General features: G+C 37.5%; 1 protein-coding gene across 1 annotated transcript; it reads right to left on the bottom strand.

Moving 5' to 3' along the window:
* Positions 1 to 1,060: 1,060 nt before the first annotated feature.
* Positions 1,061 to 1,996, bottom strand: LOC140341752 (olfactory receptor 12D1-like). The gene has a single exon (XM_072427627.1). It carries the CDS (start codon positions 1,994 to 1,996, stop codon positions 1,061 to 1,063), a length of 936 nt encoding a protein of 311 aa, XP_072283728.1.
* Positions 1,997 to 14,092: the final 12,096 nt, after the last annotated feature.

Below are 14,092 nucleotides of genomic sequence, written 5' to 3'. Positions count from 1 at the left end.
TAACCTTTATTTAGTCACGGCACATTTTTTACATTGAAAAAATCCTGTGGCACACAACAAATCGAAAATGTTACAAAATGACAGTCTATAGCTAATTCGGCACATTTTTTACATTGAAAAAAATCCTGTGGCATACCACAAATCAAAAATTTTACAAAATGACACTCTGTAGCTAATTCTCTTGTCTATAAGAAATACCAAGGCAATTAAGCTACCTACTGCCACCCACTGACATGGATAAGTATTACATTACTCCGCCAGTCACTACAGCACAGACACTCGACAATGGTAATTGGATAATTTCCCATGGTACAGCTGAAGATATCTCATGGCACACTAGTGTGCCACGCACAGTGGTTGAAAATCACTGGAATAAAGAACCAAGCCTCATGTTTAAAAATCCAAAAGGTTTTGCAAAAACCAAAAGTATAGTACAAAAATTTGTTTTCAACAGTGTTAAACAAACCAAGTCATCACCATTATGTGCATTAACTGCTAAAAGGCAATTTACTTAGGATGTACTTCCGTACAAGACTAAGCAATTTAGAGTCTGTGCTGCCAAGCTTTTGTTTGCTTCCGATTTGTTCCCTCCTCAATTTTAAAGGATTAGACTAGCAGATGAAGCAGATCAATAGTTCCCTTAATTATTCTGAATGAGCTCCCTCCTATTCTTCAGCAGAAACTCAAGACAAAAGATAAATTTAGCAAGAACCCTGATTACATACATACATTTTTTGTCACTATATGACACTTTTTAAATTCAAACACAAGGAAATATTTAAAGAAAATTCTAAATCCATGTTTTTTTTTTTAATAGAACTGCATGTGTTTCTCTAAAACATTTTCCTTAGTGTCTGATATAGATAGTGTAAAGTTTTTATTATATTTTATTCCTGCCTGTGTCCTCCTTAGGAAGATCACTTTTTTTGTCCTGTGAACCTTGTTTTGACCACAGATAATCTTTAATTCACTAGCACTGTGCTTAGTATTTCTATTTGAAATAACATAGTTTACATATTTTTGGTCATACACATGAATAGATAACATATCAAATATTATTTTATTTATAAGCCTTCTGATTTCTTTGAAATATCTTCTTAACAGCATTCTTTATCTCTGCATTTCTCAGGGTATATATGAGAGGATTCAAAGTTGGTGTAATAGCATTAAACAATACAGCACCTATTCTGTCCTGGGCAAGAGAGTCATCAGTGTTAGGTCCCAGATAGATTAATATTGCGGTTACCATGTACAAAGAAACAACAATAATGTGTGAACTGCAAACAAGGAAGGATTTTCTTCTTTCACGAGCAGATCGGATTTTCAGAAGATGCCTTCCAATCAACATATAGGAAACTGAGACAAATGGTAAGGAACTCACAGCAATAAATGAGAAAACAATTAAGACAAGGATTTTGCTTAAGTGTATATCACCACAAGCCAGTTTTAAAACTGGTTTCATATCACAGTAGAAATGATTGACCTGCCTAATGTTACAATAAGGCAACCTAAATATTATAATGGTTTCCGATAATGAATAAATAAATCCAGTGATCCAGCAGGTAATTGCCAACTGGCAACACATAGTTCTTCCCATGAGAATATGATATTCTAGAGGGTGGCAAATAGCAACATATCTGTCATAAGACATAGCAGTAAGGAGTAAAGCCTCAGTACATCCGAAGAAATGGAAGAAATATAGCTGTGCAGCACAACCAAACATGGATATCTTTTTGTCTCCAATGAGTAAGCCGGATAACATTTTAGGGACAGTAGTTGTTGAGATGACCATGTCCAGGAACGAGAGATTACAGAGAAAGAAGTACATAGGTTTGTGAAGAATATTATTATTAATGATCAGAGTAACAATGGTGATATTTCCTAACAGACTAAACAGATAGAATATTAGAAATGTACTGAAGAGGAAGATCTGAAGTTCACGGATATCAGTAAGGCCTAAAAGCATAAATCCATCTATAGTTGTGCGATTTACCATTTCCATCTAAGCACCTCAAAAAGGACATAGAGCATTGTAAGCAAACATTTGTGTATGTGATCACATAATATTAGGAGTTTTTACATAGTAGTATTTGTTTGGAAATGAACCAGTAAAAATTACTATGTTTAATTTTAGAATTTATTATTGTTTTATTATTATTACACGGTATTTATATACACCATCATATTATGCAGCACTGTACAATGTCCATAGTCATGTCATTAACTGTCCCTCAAAGGAGCTCACAATCTAATGTCCTTACTATAGTCATATGTCACTGATGTAGTCTAGGGTCAATTTTAGGGGGAAGCCAAATACCCTACCTGCATGTTTTTGGGATATGGGAGGAAACGGGAGTACTCAGAGGAAACCCAACCAGACAGGAGAAGAACCTACAAACTCCATGCAGATATTGTCCTGGCTGGGATTCAAACCTAGGACCTAGCGCTGCAAAGGCCGGAGTGCTAACCCCTGTTTTAAACAATTCACTGTTGTGGTATGTGTTATATATTTTCCATATCTAAAAGAATAACTGCAAATAAAAAAGTAATTTATTACCTTTAAATTACAGTTCTATTTCAGTTAAAGCTATAGAAGCATAAGATAGATGATGGTGACTGACAGAGAGTTAAACAAAGCCTGAATCCTTTACTGCTGAAGAAGAGTACAGTAGCCGATAAGCTTACCTTCACATAGAGGAGTTTAGTTATTATTATTATTGTTAATAAAAAGTATTTATAGTGCCAACATATTACGCAGCACTGTACAATAACTAGGGCTTGGAAATGACAGACAGATACAGATACAAGTGACACAGGAGGAGGAGAGGACCCTGTCAAAAATCTTTTGAAGACAGAAGAAGAGAGGCGGGAAAGTTTGAAAATATAGGTTTTAAGAGCTTTTTTAAATAAGCAATAAGTAGGAGCAAGCCGAATAGAAGGTGGAAGACCAGGGAATTGAGGCAGTTTTGGAGATGTTTTGATGTGTTTTTGTGTTTTAATGTGCTTTTCACAATGTTTGCAAGGGCATGTAACTCAATAGGAATAATGGTGTATCATTGGCAAGGAAATCATTTGTATACATTTTTGTGCACAGGTTAGAAGGTATAATCAGAAATGGAAATAAGTAGACCTTTCACTGAGAGATAGTCGCCATTTACGACCTGGTTTTAAAAAATACTAAGTTGGTGTTCAGATCCTAAGCTTTTAATACCTAACTTCACAAAAGGCGTGTGTACAGCACCATCCTGGCAGATCCAGGGACAATGGATGATGAACGATCTTAATAAAAGCAAAGGGGGAGAGCGCACAGCGCACTCCATCACTCTCCCCCTACCCTCTCCATAGAGCAGAACAGTGCTGTATGTACAGCACTCGTTCATGCATCGTGCAGTAGTTGTAGATCTTTCACAAATGATTGCAATGATTGCACGTGTGTATGCAGCCTAACTTTGGTAACATTTATTTCTTTAACCGTAAACTCAATCAATAAAATCTTATTTAACATTTACAATGTGAATCTAAAGTAACTTTAAATATTAAAAAAACTGCAGATAATACATTTATTTTTTTTTCAACACATATATTGCCCTGTTATTGTCTACTGTTATCAACAAACTGCCTACAGCCATTACTGAATTGCAATATTTTATTTAAAAATACTACTCCTTTTATTTAGTATATTTTGCAAACTAAGTGTATGTTAGTTAAGATTTGCATTCATTTTAAGCAGAACAATTAACTAACTGCAAAATAAATAATGAGCCTGTATAATCTGGTTTTTCCACATCCCCAGGCAATGTAGATATGTTTTAGTGCAGAACAGTCATTGACTACAGGCCTCAGAACTGATTACTGGTAAAGTCTTACAGGAAAAACAGATAAACTACAACAAGAAGTTCAACAAGGAAGAGTGTGGTGAAATCAAATAATGTTCAACAAGGCAGAAGCCTAATGCATGGCTTACCCAAATTGAGGATGAGAAGATTAGGACCATGTGGTGTGAAAATCGGAGAAAAAGATTTGAAAAATTAGAACTGACAGTGACAATGTTCCAATTTCAGGTAACTGAAAAGAGCTCACACAGAAATTCTATTCTTGTAAGAGTATAAACTGTGATTATTTTTAGTGTCTCGATTGCTCACTTTGTTTATACAATAATAAAGAATCCTACCTTTCTTCATATAACAGGGTTAGGTTAATTGAATGTGGAGCTCTTGGATTATATTTTATTAAAACTAGAAAAGACATCCTGGGAATTTATTTGTCACAAAGCAACCCAGACAATTACTATGCATAATTACTGTTCAGACAAAAATAGAGTTTAATAAACCCAACAGCAATCTTCTCGATTGATACCTAAGTTAAATATACTGCCACACCCCATAAATCACAACAATTAAAATGGGTAATTACTGTTCAGGCAAAAATTACCTTAGAGTATTTTTTTGGTCTCTTTTAACCTGCCAATCAGTTGTATAACCAAATCCATTGTGGTCAATAAAGCACACCGTTCTTCCACTTTTTCCAGGTAAAGGCTTACCATACCCATATGTCTCCAATATTATTATTGGGTTGATGGAAGGAAGCAAATATTGGAAAACATGTTGCAAGCTGACATTTTTTTATAAAATAAAATGACTTTTTTTTACCTATATGTTTTTTAAAGAAGGGGATGCTCCTCCCCTTCTTTATTTATCACCAATGTCGTAAAGACTAAATGGGAGCACAGAGCCTCTTGGGATACCTATGTCACGTATCCCAGGTGGCTTCAGGCAGCTCCCATGGGGCTTTTCAGGCATTAAAAAAGTGCTGATCTCAGGCAAGTTGACTTTTATTTACATTTAAAGCAGGCTTTTACAGCGCAACGTCAGGTGACGTAGGCAGAAGAGGAAAAAAGACGGAAAAAGATGGAGGTGCCCAGCTCTTTCTTCATTCTGGGATAAGGAAAGAATCTAGGATGGTGAAGCACCAGTTCTAGGCCAGGTATGGAGGGATCTGGGGCGCTGCAGAAGTAAAGGTAAGTATGATTTTTTTATTTTAATGACATTTCAAACTCTTTGGTGATGATCTTTTGTGCATTATTGTTGGACACCATTTGATATCACAAAGGCTGTCTCAGATGGCAAAGGTATGGTAAGTACTTTATACTTGTGCATCTAGTTACCGGCATTTTCAGGTAAAAATAAATCTTTGATTAAACTCAAGTATATGCAATACCTAATATACCTGACATGGGCAGAGAAGAGTATGTGCTTCCAAAACAACATTAATGTCAGAAATACGAAAAATCTAAATTCTAAAGGATTCAAAATATTAAAGGATTATCTGAACTGATCATTCAACTCACTACCTCTAAGCCTATGTTCTCATCATAAGCCTATCTATCCCTGGGAGAAGATTATTACAGGAGTATCCACAAGCATATGCATGAAAAGAACCTAATTCAAAAGTGCAGTAGAATGTGTGTTTTTTTCTTGAGTGTGAAGATGGTTGGAAGCCATTTGTCAGTTTAAACTCATTTAACCTTTTCGAAGCAGAGCTATCATGTCTTTTTCCACACTGTATCAGGAGGCCGCTGTCTTAGTAAAATAGGTGATGCTTCCTCATGTCAAAACTTGCTCTGATGACTGGTGAGATAATGGGGGAGGTAAAAGAATCATAGATATGTTTCATACAGAATAAATGATACCCAAGCAGAATCATTTGTCCTCTACAGATTTTTAAGTGCAACAGTAAGCAGTAAGTAATGACAGACAGACAGCTAAAACTATAGGATTACAAAACAGGAGTAGCTAGCCATAGAATGTTCCCTCCTATTCTTCAGCAGAAACTTGAGACAAAAGGTAAAACTCAAATATTTGTCACTTTTTAATTGTCACTATATGACACTATTTGAGTCCAGGCCCACATTAGGGGTATCTCTAGCCAAAACATTTTCTTTAATTTCTGATTTCTGTTACCTCCTATTTGTCCTGTGACCTTGTTTTGCCCACAGATACACTTAAAAGGGGACCCAAATTCAAATTGTATAATTATGGATGATAAAACCCCAAGCTATACTGCTGTAGCTAGGTTTTACTTTTGTTTAAACTTCCTAAACATTAAAAAAAATTACCCCTGGGCTCTGGCAGTGAAGGAGACTTCAGAGTATCATGGGAGAGAGACATCATCAATCAAACATCAAACATCTTTCCCTCAGATGTTAGAGTTTAGGTCTGCTTTCAGTGACCAGTGCTGTGTTTAGTAGTTATATTTTTATTACATTTTACATAATTGTAAAAAAGTATTTATGAATAGATAATATATCAAATTCTACTTTATTTAAAAGCATTGTGATTTTTCTGAAATATCTTTTTTAACTGGCTTTTTTACCTCTGCATTTCTCAAGTATGAGAGGATTCAAAGTTGGTGTAATAGCATTAAAAAATACAGCACCAATTCTGTCTTGAGCAAGAGAGTCATCAGTGTTAGGTCCCAAATAGATTATTATTGCAGTTACCAAATACAAAGAAACTACAATAATGTGTGAACTGTAAACAAGGAAAAATTTCCTTTCATTCATGAGCAGATCAGATCTTCAAAAGATGACTTCCAATCAATGTATAGGAAAAAGTGACACATTTTTTTGACAAGAAACTCACAACAATGAATAAAAAAAAAATAAGACAAGGATATTACTTTACCAGTTTGAAAACTGGTTTCATATCACAGTAGAAATGATTGACCTGCTTAATGTTATAACAAGGCAACCTAAATATTATAATGGTTCTAATAATGAATATATAAACCCAGTGATCCAGCTGGGTTTTGCCAACTGGCAACGCATAGTTCTTCCCATGAGAATATGATATCTATAGAGGGTTGAAAATAGCAACGTACCTGTCATAAGACATAGCAGTAAGGAGTAAAGCCTTTTTGTTTCTGCTTTTAGGAGAGCTACATCAAAATTCCCCCCTCTAGGATTGGGGTGTGTTTTCTCCAAAACAGAAAAAGATAATACTATAGTATCAAAATTATGTAGTGTGCCAACTTGGTGGCTCACTGGAGTGGTCGTTTTGCAAATGTTGATGAAATATAGCTGTTCATACATACGTTTCTTTAATTCTCTCTTCGTTTTAACTATATAAACCTGCCCACCGATGCACATAATCAGATAAATGACACCTGCAGTTGTACAGGTAATAAGGTGTTTTACACTGTGCCATTCATTGTTAGGTAGCCAAAAAACCTTTCTGCTCATTGAGCCAAGGGCACTGTGATCATTTGCTACATTTCACAGTGCCCAGGCTCAATGACCGGGGGGACATACCTGGAGAATCCGAAGTGGCTACGTACCAGTAGGTCTTTTAAAGTGAGGGATTTTTTTATAGGTGATGTTGGGGGAAGGACTTTATATGTTTAAATATTTTGGGGTCACTCAAGAGTATTCAGCATTGTTTGTTCAAAATGTGCTGCACTTCCATAGATTGGTTGTTAAATGTTGTGATGACTAACAATAGAGTCAGATTTAGAAGATAAGTTTTGGGTGAGAAGTGTATGACGATCTTTGGAAATGGCTTTTTGGTATGCACATTTTAAAATCTTCTTACTATATACTCGAGCTCCCTTACTATATCAGAGCTCCCTTTTTTCCTTTCCCCGCTTTCCCCTCAACTTTAGCAATTTAGCTGGGGTTTATCAGAAAAGACCCCCTTCTCTGCCAAAATAAAAGGTTGTCTCTTAGCTCTTTTTAAACTCTTTACTCCTCTTTTTAAACGATATGGATATCATGGGCCCTTCTTGGGAGGACTTTATACTAGAAAAAGAAGAAAACTGTATCATCTAAATATGATGAGGAAAAAAGTAAACCTTTAATCCAAAAGTTCAAACAGTTATTCAAGAAAAAATCGATTATGTGTTGGCATACTACAGTTTTTGAGAAGTATATTGCAGAACAATGTTACATAGTAATCCAATGTAATCCTGTAGGGCTACGCATCCAATTGTTTCACAACATTAAAAGTCCTGAAGTCATAAAAAACGAATGGGAATCGTTTTGAACCTGTCTAGCAGTAACCCCGAGTGTGACTCGGGGTAGAAAAAGGTTGCTGAAATCGGTAACCCTATGGGAAGTAAGGTAAACCTATGGGAAGTAATAGTAAATACAGCCTTACCTGATCCGCCGGCGTCCCACATCTTCCATCGCCACGATCCCTGTCCTCTTCCTTCTTCCCCTGGCCGGCTTCTGCACCCGATGAGTCACTGGGGGAGTTCCCGGTGACGTTGGTGCGTAAGTACGGGGCAAGAAATTCAAAATCCATTTGTATTGCATTCAATACAAAATAACTGTATTGAATGAAATACATTGGATTTATATGTGTAAAATCAGTACATTGTTTTCAAGAACATTTATTTTACAGTATATATAATAGAATGAGTATAATATGTTATTTTTATTTTTTTAAGTATATAGATTTTTTAATTTATTCAATTTATTATTTTTACATGACTTTTTTCAAGCTTTATTATAGTCATACTAATATATTATACTGTAAAATAAATTTTCATGAAAAAAAAAGTACCGCTTTTTAGACCGCTAGGGAGGTTAAAAAACTGTATAGAGAATCTCATGAAAAATCTTATTAATTACTATAAGAATGAAACAACCAAAGTAGATTTTGAACTTTCCTCCGTGTACACCCTAAATTCCAGCATTTTTAATTACACTCTATTCCAAAAGAGATATCTGAATCTGAGAAATCATTTACAAAGATTTAATACTGACCTGTACCACAAAAAAGAGCAGAGATTTCAAATAGATAAGTGGGTCTTTACTAAAATGACTGCAGACAAATAGGACTCACCATCATTTAAACATATTACCTATCCCCCACCCTCTCCACCACTCCCTCCATCCCAGCCAGTCACATGTCCCCCATGTCCCCCAAACCCACACCCATCTCTACCACCTACCATTAATCTCATCAACCACAGATGTCCAAACCTACACTCTCACTATTTTGGGCACCATTAGACACCTCCACACAACCCAATGTCTCCCAAGGTAGAAAAAGACAAAAAGACAGATTGAGGCTGATTCATCAAGCAAAATCGAAAGCTCACTCGCGCATTCGTATTCGCGATCCGAAATCGTACGCCGTTGCGCAATTAAGCAACTGAAATGGCGGATGCGCGACCCCTATTGCCCATTTTGTTATGAAGGCAAGCATCCGGCTTGGCAGTGAGGAGGCGAGTGTACGAGCGCATATGACTCCAGCCCGCAATAAACCGGCTCAATATAACGGCACGAAACTACGCGCGACCAGCGAGCGCGGATTTCATTGATAAATTAGGCCCATTGTGTCAGCAATTTTAGCCCACCTGGCACTGATTCATTGAAACGCAAACCCCCCATCACCACCCCACCATATCCCAGTACTTCACCACATTTACCCAACCCAGAGTATGTTGACTTTTGTCAGGCAACTGATGCTGAAGTTGTATTTCTGTCAGGTGACCCATAGCCAGGTAGAAGTTTTAAAATTGTGCATAAACATACCTAAAATTGCAAATGTGTTTTAGAATCCAGGGTATTTTGACAGGAAACTATGAACTTTGAGGTGTAAGATTAGGGATGGGCAAACTTTTGACCACTTTCATTTCGGTTTAGATTTTGATGAAAGTAGAAACTGAAAAAAACATATGCTCCTTATGATATGTACTTCTTTATGCTGTGTATGCCAATCAGAGAGCTACTGAGTGAGAAATTACAGAGGGTAGAGAGAAAGGGATTATAGAGATTGCAGGAGTTTGAAACTGCAGAGGAAGATACCTGTAGCCCCCCGTAATAAAAGGGGGTTTCCAGATTCCAAAAACCTCTCTGCCTGTAGGGCCCCACCACCTTGGAGTTACATTGTAGAAATGAAGCTCTCCTTTCCAACAATCATACTTGCCACAGTAAGAGACAAGCTTGAGCATAGTATTGCCAAAGGGGAAACCTGTTGAGTGGGGGGGAAGCATATACTTGTTGCCCCCCCCCCCCCCTCCTTGGAGAAGGTTTTTGCTGTATTACTATTTTGTAAAGATAAACACTACATCTTTTAGACATCCTACAACCACAATATAAATGTTTCCTTTGGTTTCATGTTTTTTTTAGAAACTAGAGTTGGTTTCTCAGTCCAATGCAATGCAAAGGATTTTCTGTGGTGAAATGAGTGAAATTCTGATGCTAATTACATATGCCAATTTCCCTTTTTTACATTCCCTCAGGTCCCCCATACACCCCAAAAATGTTTAAGGAGCTTTGCAAAGAGATCAGAGGAGTCAAAATCTCCTAATGTCTAATTTTCCCTGTGACATTCACCTTTTCAACATCAACTTGCAAATTTTGAAATTGAAACTGAGGTGACCCGTATTTACCCATACCTGTGTAACAAAATCACAGCAGAATCTTGGAGAAAGACTCAAACAAAATCCTAATCCCAATCCTTGAAGTTCTAAAAAAAATGTGCACATCAGTTATAAAAAGCTATTTAGGCAGTTTAAAGGGCAACCTTTTTATAGTATTGTGGAGTTCTTAAATTGAGCTCACAGTGTTACAGAAACAAGTAATATATAGGACTCCACACAAGGCCACTGTATGTAGGCAAGTCCATTTGTCCGCTTTTATTTTTAAATGTCTTGATTTAATAAACTATATGAGGAGCAGCACCCTAGCAAATTATCAAATGCTAAAGCTTTTGAAACAGATTGAGATGAATAGCTATGCTTTGGTGTATTTCACAGAAAAATCACTTTAAAATTTAAAAATAAGCAGAGGGTAAAAAGGTTTTTTTATTTAGCTGTAGGAAGGACAGTAGGCTAGGAACCAAAAAGGAATTTCACATTAGCCATCTGTCACTGTATCTATGAAAAAAGCTTTAACCTTCTGGGTCTGTGGGTTAAACGGGAATGTAATGCATGGCATTACATTAGCTTTCTTTGTAACAAAAAAAAAAAAATAGAATGTCAGCTTTCTTACAGGGTCAGAGGGTCATTGGTAGGTCTCCCTTAAAAAACAAATTAATGTTTGCTTTTTCTCTACTGCTTTGGATAAGTGGGGAGTTAACAAAACAACAATTACTCCAGGTGCTTTTCAAACTAATAGGTGATATCACACAAGCACCGCTCTTTTTTAGAATCGTACAAAGTGTGTAATAGCAAAACAAGCACAGTGAAATTTCTCCTTTTTTTATTTCAATAATTTTTTATTCAGGAACCATACGGGGAAGGAAAAACAGTATCATTACACTCATTGCATTACCCAAAGTATTCAACTACATAACAGGTAGTGAAAACCACAAAAGGCATTACAATCAATTATTTACAAAGTACTGGTATATAAGGAAAACATACAGAAAACCAGAGGGGGCACAACAGGTAGGTGTGTAGAGAAAGTGGGGACAACAATTAACAAGGGGGGTGAGAGTCCACATCAAGAAGGGTCCTGTGTCGATGAATAATAATCAATGGGTTCCATATTAGTTCAAAATCTTGAGAAGTGTCCTTGAGAAAGCAGGTTTGTCATTCACCATTATCCAGTTAAGTTTTGTTGACACCCCGGAAAGAAAAATGTTAAAATATTTCTAGGCCTTGGCCAGTGTTATTCTAGTCGCTATCAGCTATATAGGATGTTTTGTTTAAGACACATTAATTTTGCTAAGGAGAGCGCATTCCAAACAGGGGGACAAAGAGGAAAGTAGTACTGTTGAGATCAACTGAAAGACTTTCCTACAGTACCTCTGTGTCACTAGACATGACCATCAGTTGTGTTCCATGCTGCCCACGCCCACACATATCTGAAAACAGAGGTTAGAAGAACCTGGGAAGCACTGAGCAATATTGATGCGCACTAGATATCATTGCATCATAACTTTGTAGTTCATTCCTACTAATTTTGAATTGAGGAAAATCTCAGAGATGTGGCGTGCTATGTCGAATCACTCCTCCAGCTCCCAGTAGGCCTCCATGTCTGTTTCACAAGATTTCATGTAGGAAAGCTTGGAGGAGGGACCCGACAGGGCTCATTATAGAAGGAATATCTGGCCTATCTTCTAGTGAAGTGTGTCTCCAGGAGAGCTATGATGTCGGCCTCTATGGAGTATTAGTATTGGAAGGCCTTGCAGCTCTTCACTGGTGAGTTAAGCCCTTGGGCAATTTGAGAGGTAATTTTGAGAGCTGGGGTGAATGGTTAAGGAGAGTGTGGCATGGAAAGTGAAAAGGACTCAGAGTGCAAGGAAGGGGGAATGGGCAAAAAACAATACCATCTAAGAGTTTCATGTGGGAGGGAATGTATACCCCCTCCCACTTCAAGGCGCTAGAACATGTCAAAACCAATGTAACAGTCAGAACATTTTAGGCATATAAAGTAGCGGGTGGAGCACCCAATCAAGTGGCACAACAGGTGTTCTCAACAAGAAAACACCCCGAGGTTAGGGAACATAAAAAAATCACTTTCCAAAGGGAAGATGAAGTCCCTTAGGAATCAGAAATAGCAGTAAGAATAGGGGTAGAACAAACCAAGAGTAACATGAAGATTAAGGAAACCAACCGGGAGTGAAGGACCTCTGGGGAGAGGTCGGTCCAAGTTAAGGGGGCGTCAAATTCACAGTGGAAGTCCAGATTGTCTAGCCCTGGCATATGCAGAGCCTTAGTCTTAGACCAGAGCCATCAGGTGTTAGGTTTAGCATGCTTTGTAGATCTTGTAAGTGGTGCTGTCTGTGTGCAGCAAGTCCAGGTCAAAAAGCAGCCTTCCCCAGCTGGGTTTGGTTTCCCTTTGTACTGGAACAGACATCACAATAGTACCGCCCAGTGGTTGGGGATATCCTTGGAGGCTAAGATCTGCAGACGAGGCTTGATTGCTCCTCGGCATCCATCCAGCTCCATCAGCAGCTCCGTACGGGCCCTGACATCCTGGGGGGTCCATCCCTTTTGGCTGTGGTTAAAGCTCTGTCTACCCAGTCTAGTTCCAGGCAAGATTCTGCCATGTCAGGCAATTCGAAATGCATGAACATTTCAGTCACCTCCAGGTATGGTGTGCACCGGATGCAAAAGGCACATTACATACAGTGGGATTTGTTCTCAAGGTCATTGATTTTAAGCTTCAATTCATCCATCTGGGAGTCCATAGTGGTGATCTGGTCCTGATTAACTCTGAAGATGGTGTCAACCATCTTTTCCTCGATATGATCTAACCTAGCCCCCAGGTTATGGGGATCTTCAGTTCTGAGATGATAGCCATGCTGGTTTTACTGGAGTTCGTACCTCAAATGCACTGCTTCTGCTAAAGTACTCTGAATACCAGTATGTATTTCTCCCCACTTTTTTTTTTTTTGCTTCAATACAGGAAAAAAAAAGCATATCTAGTTTTCTCCCACAGGGGATTAGTTCCCAACAAAATAACACACAAATTTCAAAAGGTTTGAGTTTTCCTTTTCGTGTCAGTTACAGCACAAAACTGCAAACAGTCTCTTATTGTGGCATATACTGCCACCATCCTCCCAAAGCTAAAGGTTTAGCTGACCTAAATTACAAAGTCAGTTGGATGAAATTGAAGTCCATGGAATTGGGAATTAACCCCATTCTGTTCATGTGAATTCCAAGTGAAACAAGCTTCGGTGCATAATTTTTTTAAAAACCCCATGTAATAATCTATGTATCCTTCCTCTGAAAACATGCTAGTTTACTCTAAGCCGCATATTTAGGAAACCATAAAGACACATATATCCCATACACTGCCTTCGGGGATATCATTTACAAAAACCATGTAATATATGCCCCACTAAGACAAAAATTCACTCATTTGTGAATACTGTAAAAAACTGTGAGATAGCAAAAGAATGCACAGTAAAATGTAATTATTTGTTGGGCAGGCCTCAAAACATTGGTAATGGGAAACACTTCTAAAACATGTCTAACAATTAAAGGCATCATTTCTTTTGGAAATGTAGAAATTGTGTAATTGTAAATGGATGCACGCAAGTAAGGTATGTGAAAATGTGGAATAGGCTCCCTCAGGAAGTAGTTTCATCAAGTACTTTAGATTGCTTTAAGGAAAAGCTTGATGCTTTTCTAG

Source organism: Pyxicephalus adspersus, chromosome 12 (assembly GCF_032062135.1).
Source record: "Pyxicephalus adspersus chromosome 12, UCB_Pads_2.0, whole genome shotgun sequence".
Lineage (NCBI taxonomy): Eukaryota > Metazoa > Chordata > Amphibia > Anura > Pyxicephalidae > Pyxicephalus > Pyxicephalus adspersus.
Note: the sequence above shows the minus strand (reverse complement) of the source record. Positions and strands in the feature narration are given on the sequence as shown.